Genomic DNA, 4,844 nt, shown 5'->3' with positions numbered 1-4,844 from the left:
TTCTGCGAGGCCGCGTGCCTGTGCGGGAAAAAGCCCCGGAAATTGCACCGCTGCGCGCGGTGCCGGGTCGTCAAGTTCTGCTCCGCGGCGTGCCAGAAGAAGTTCTGGAACAAGCACAAGCCCCGCTGCCTCCACTACGGCGCCCTCCGGTCCTCGCCGCGGCGCCCGGACTGGTTCGACCTCCTCGCGAGCGGGTTCCTGAACCTCGCCGCCGCGAAACCGCTGATCGCCGCGCGCGAGGCCGCGACGCTCGACGCCCTGGCGAGGGACGGCAACCTCGCCGTGGAGATCGCGGCGAACCTCGCGCCCTGGCCGCGCGAGCGCTGCCGCCGCGGCAAGGGCCAGGCCCTCGAGCTCGGGCTCCGCTATTACGATTTCAAGGAGCGACGCCCCGCGGCGGCGCCGCTCCTGGCCTACGCGCTCGTCGACGCGGAGGCGCCGGCGGCGGACGTCGACGAGGACCGCGGCGCGGCGGCGCGGGGCAGCGACCTCGCGGCGCGCCGCGCCGAGGACGAGATCGACCGGCTCAGGGGCCGGCTCCACCTCCGGGGCTTCCGCGTCGCGGGCGTCGCGCGGGAGCGCGGCTTCGCGCCCAACGCCGACGCCGCGCCCATCACCGCGGCCTTCCGCGCGGGCGACGGGCTCGTGTAACGTGAGGAGGCGGGAGGGGGTTGTGCGCGATGCACTTCGCGATGCTCGACGGTGGTTGAGGTTATTAAGTTTGAGGTTCATGATGAGCGGCAACCAGAAGAACGCGATGGTTCGTAATGCGTATGAAGCCATACTGGTGAACAGAGCGCCTGAACGCTATGGCTACGCCGTCGAGGACCCCGCGCGCACATATGGTTGGTGAACGCGGCGACGCGATCGCGCTGCCGTACGCGCACATGGCCGAGAACACGCACGCGAACAACACCGTTACGAGCACCCTCGATTCCCTGCCGCGGGAGCTGCAGGAGGTCGCGCTGGACTACGCCGACGTCTACGACCTCGGCGGCGCCGCCGTCGCCTGCCGGGACCTGCGCGAGGTCGTCGAGGACGTGCTCCCGCACCGCGCGCGCGAGTCGCGCGCGCGGCGCGGCGTCGCCGCCGGGACGTCGCACACGGTCGTCGTCGCGCACGACGGCACGCTCCGGGCCTGCGGCACGGACCCGACGCGGCGCGGCTTCCTGGGCCAGGGCCCCGTCTTCCGCGTGCACCGGCCCGCGCGCGTGCCCGCGGGGGGCCTGCGGTTCATCTCCGTGGCGACGCACTCGTTCCACACGCTCGCGCTGACGGCGTCGGGCGAGGTCTACAGCTTCGGCCACGGCGGCTGCGGCCAGCTCGGCCACGGCGACCAGGAGTCGTCGGCGACGCCGCGGCGCGTCGACGCGCTCGCGGGCGCTTTTGTGGTGGCGGTGTCCTGCGGGCAGCAGCACTCGCTCGCTTTGACGGACCGCGGCGCGCCCTACGCCTTCGGGTCGGGCTTCGGGGGGAAGACGGGTTTGGGCGACCAGCGGTCCCGGTCGCTGCCGCGGCGCGTCGCGGGCATCCCGGAGCCGGTCGCGGTGCTGACCGCGGGCGCGCACCACTCCCTCGCGGCGACGACGTCGGGCGCGGTCTACGCCTTCGGGTCCAACGTCCACCTCCAGCTGGGCCTGCCCGAGCGCGGCGACGCGTACGCGCCGCGGCGCGTCGACGCGCTCGACGGCCGCGTCGTGCAGCTCTCCGGCGGCGAGCACCACTCCCTGGCCGTCGACGCGGCCGGCGCGTGCTACTCCTGGGGCGCCGGCGAGGGGCGGGAAAGAACCTCCGTCATGGTCGGCGGGTTCCTGGGCCACCGGTCGCTCGACGACGCCGCGCGGCCGCGGCGCGTCGAGGGCCTCGCGGGCGTCCGGGCCGTCGACTGCGCGGCCGGCGCGCTCCACTCGCTCGTGCTGAGCGCCGCCGGCGACGTCTACAGCTTCGGCCACGGCGGCGGCGGCCGCCTCGGCCACGGCGACTCCGCGATGCGCTGGGTGCCCGAGCGCGTCGCCGCGCTCGCGGGCGTCGCCGCCATCGCCGCGGGCGACGCGCACAGCGCCTGCGCGCTCCGCGACGGCGCGGTCTTCACCTGGGGCTGCGGCCGCGCGCTCGGCCTCCCGGCGGACGCCATGACCCTCGTCGACCTGCCGGTTTCCTGGGCGAGCGCGGGCAACCACGAGTGGGCGCCGGGCGACGAGGACCGGCGCTGGGTCGCCGACGCGCCGACGCCGCTCCGCCTCGAGCCGTAAGAGGTCGCTGTTGATGAGTGCGCTTGAAGCCAGTGTCGCACACGATGGGTCTGCCGGACTCCGCTGCGGTCCCGATACTGCAGCTTTGCTTCCTTAGGCTTAGCGGTGCGTCCTAGAGGTAGGACGCGATGACGGTCTTGATGTCGCGCGGGGCCGATTTGAATTCCGGGACGTAGTCGCGAAGCAGCGCGGCGACGACCAGCGCGGCCTTGCGCTTGGCGGGGACGCCCGCATCGTGCACGATGAACTGGTAGCCGACGGTCACGCGGCCGCGCCGCGCGAGCTGGACGAGCGCCTCGAAGCGGACGGCCGCCGCGATCGCGACCGCGTTGGCGTCGTTGTTGTGGGCGAGGCGGCTCAGCGCGCGCTCGACCCAATATCTAGCGTTCGCGCTCCCATCGCGCAGGAGCTTGACGAGCGGCGGGATGCCGCCGGCCTCGGCGATCAAGAGCTTGCCGGCGGCATGGCGCGCGAGGTTGCGCAGCGCCCACGCAGCCTCGTCTTTGGCCTTCTTGCTCCGAGCCCGCAGGAGCGCGACGAGCGGTGGGATGCCGCCGGCCTCGGCGATCAGGACCTCGCAAGCGTCGTTGCACGCGAGGTCGCCCAGCGTTCGTGCGGCCGCCGCCTTGGCCTTCGCGCCCCCGTCCCGCAGGAGCTCGACGAGCGGCGGGATGGCGCCGGCCTCGGCGATGGTGATTAGTGGCGTTGGCCTCAACCAGCTGACGGCGCGACCCGCGAGGTCGCGCAGCGCCCGCGCCGCCGCCGCCTTCGCCGCGCCGTCGCCCTCGCGCAAGGCGCGGACCAGCCCCTCGATCTCCGCCATGCTTGACCCCTTTGCCCAAAACGCCGACGTTTCCCACTCCTTGCACAATCACACGATGCGCATGGCGGCAGCCCTCTGGCTGCCCCTGGCCGTCGCATCCAACTGCTCGCTCGCCGACGGCCCATCGCTGCGGCTGGCGTCGCGCATCGCGGCGGCGACGGCGGGCTGCGACGTCGTCGCGTACACGACGCTCGTCTACCCCGCCGGCGTGCGGTTCCCGCACCCGTCGACGCGGCTCGGGCCGGGCGCCGCCAACGGCACGGCGGGCGTGTGCTACGTGCTCGTCGCCGGCGCGGCGTCCGCGGCGTCGCTCCGCGAGCACTGCGACGTGGCGCCGTGGCGCGTCGTCGCGCTCGACGCGGACGCGGCCGGCCGCGGCGACCGCCGCGCGAGCCGCCGCGTGAAGCTGCTGCCGCTCGAGTTCTTCGCGAACGCGCGCTACCTCCTCTTCGTCGACTGGAAACTCGTGCTGAAGCAGCACCCGCTGGACCTCGTGCGGTCCGCGCTGGGCGGCGGTTTCGGCTTCGCGGCGTTCCGCCACCCGTGCACGGCGGCCTACACGCGGCCCCGCGTGAGCCCCTGCAGCGCCCGGCGGCCCGGCGAGGCCTGGTGGCGCACGGAGGCGCGCCTCGTCGAGGCGAAGACGGCCGACGTCGCCGCGCTGCGCGCGCAGGTCGCGCGCTACGAAACCGCCGGCGGCCTCGGCTACTACGCCGACGGCGCGGTGCTCCTCTGGGACGCGCACCACCCCGTCGCCGCGACGCTCTCCTGCGCCTGGTGGGCCGAGTACGACCGCGACGACTCCAGCGACCGCGACCAGCTCGCGTTCGCGCGCGCCGTCACGGCGGTCCTCCCGCCGCCGGCGTCCGAGGGCGCCCTCTTCGCGGCGTCGACGAAGGCCGAGGGCGTCTTCCTCATCAGCGAGGGCGGCGGCGCGACCTGCGGCGACCTCTGCCACCAGTACGAGCGCGGCTCGCGGACCGTCGCGTCCGCGGGGGCCCGCGTCGCGCCGCCGGGCGCGCCGCGCGCGGCGGCGTGCGCGCGATGACATAACTCTTAGCCGTCTGCTTGGTCGAGGGCGACGAAGGTGCGGACGGGCTCTTCGCCCGGCCGCTTCGGCTTCGGGTACTCGAGGTCCGCGAAGAACGCGTCGAGGACGTCGTCGAGGCCGCCGGCGAAGCCCGGCGCGGGGCCGCGGACCTTGTAGTCCGCGACGCGGCACAGGAACTCGAGGAAGTCCGTCTTGGACAGGTAGCGGTGCTTCGACGACCCCATGCGGTCCTTGACCGTCATCTGGCTGAACACAAAGGCCATGTTGCAGTGGCGCAGGGAGAAGCCGTCGTCCTCGAAGAGGTCGAGCGCCTGGGCAGGACAAGAGAGCGAAATTCCCAACTTCAAAGGCTCCTATCTCGGCCGTTTTCCACTCGTTTCGGCTGATTTTTGGACGAGCGATCATCTCTCGGAACGGTCTCGAAGCGTGGATGCTTTTTCCAGAACGGGAGCGCGCGGAACACTCACGTTGAAGCGACGTTGAATCACCCTTGTCCTGCCCTGTCGAGCGCCTCGACGAGGCGCCGCGCGTCGTCGAAGTCGACGACGGGCGCGGCGCCCATGTCGAGGACGACCTTGGCGTAGGCGTCGAACATCGTGTCCACCGTCGCCTCGTGGCGCCGGAGCGCGTTCTCCACCTCCTCGCCGTAGAGCCTCGTCCGCCGGTAGTCGTCGCCGAGGCCGAGGTACTCCTGGGGCCCGTCGCGCGCGCGCGGCAA

General features: G+C 73.2%; 1 protein-coding gene across 1 annotated transcript in view; it reads left to right on the top strand.

The window, feature by feature from the left end:
- Nucleotides 1-842: 842 nt before the first annotated feature.
- The window catches only part of AURANDRAFT_66097 (hypothetical protein), a gene marked incomplete at both ends in the record, with an annotated part of 8,261 nt that continues 4,259 nt past the window's right edge, over nt 843-4,844 (top strand). The window contains 3 exons of the mRNA XM_009041204.1: nt 843-2,248; nt 2,350-2,357; nt 3,147-4,110. Coding sequence (XP_009039452.1) covers nt 843-2,248; nt 2,350-2,357; nt 3,147-4,110 — 2,378 coding nt within the window. The remainder of the gene's footprint in view (nt 2,249-2,349; nt 2,358-3,146; nt 4,111-4,844) is intronic.

This window comes from Aureococcus anophagefferens (assembly GCF_000186865.1).
Source record: "Aureococcus anophagefferens unplaced genomic scaffold AURANscaffold_19, whole genome shotgun sequence".
Lineage (NCBI taxonomy): Eukaryota > Pelagophyceae > Pelagomonadales > Pelagomonadaceae > Aureococcus > Aureococcus anophagefferens.
This window is presented reverse-complemented; position numbering and strand designations above follow the sequence as displayed.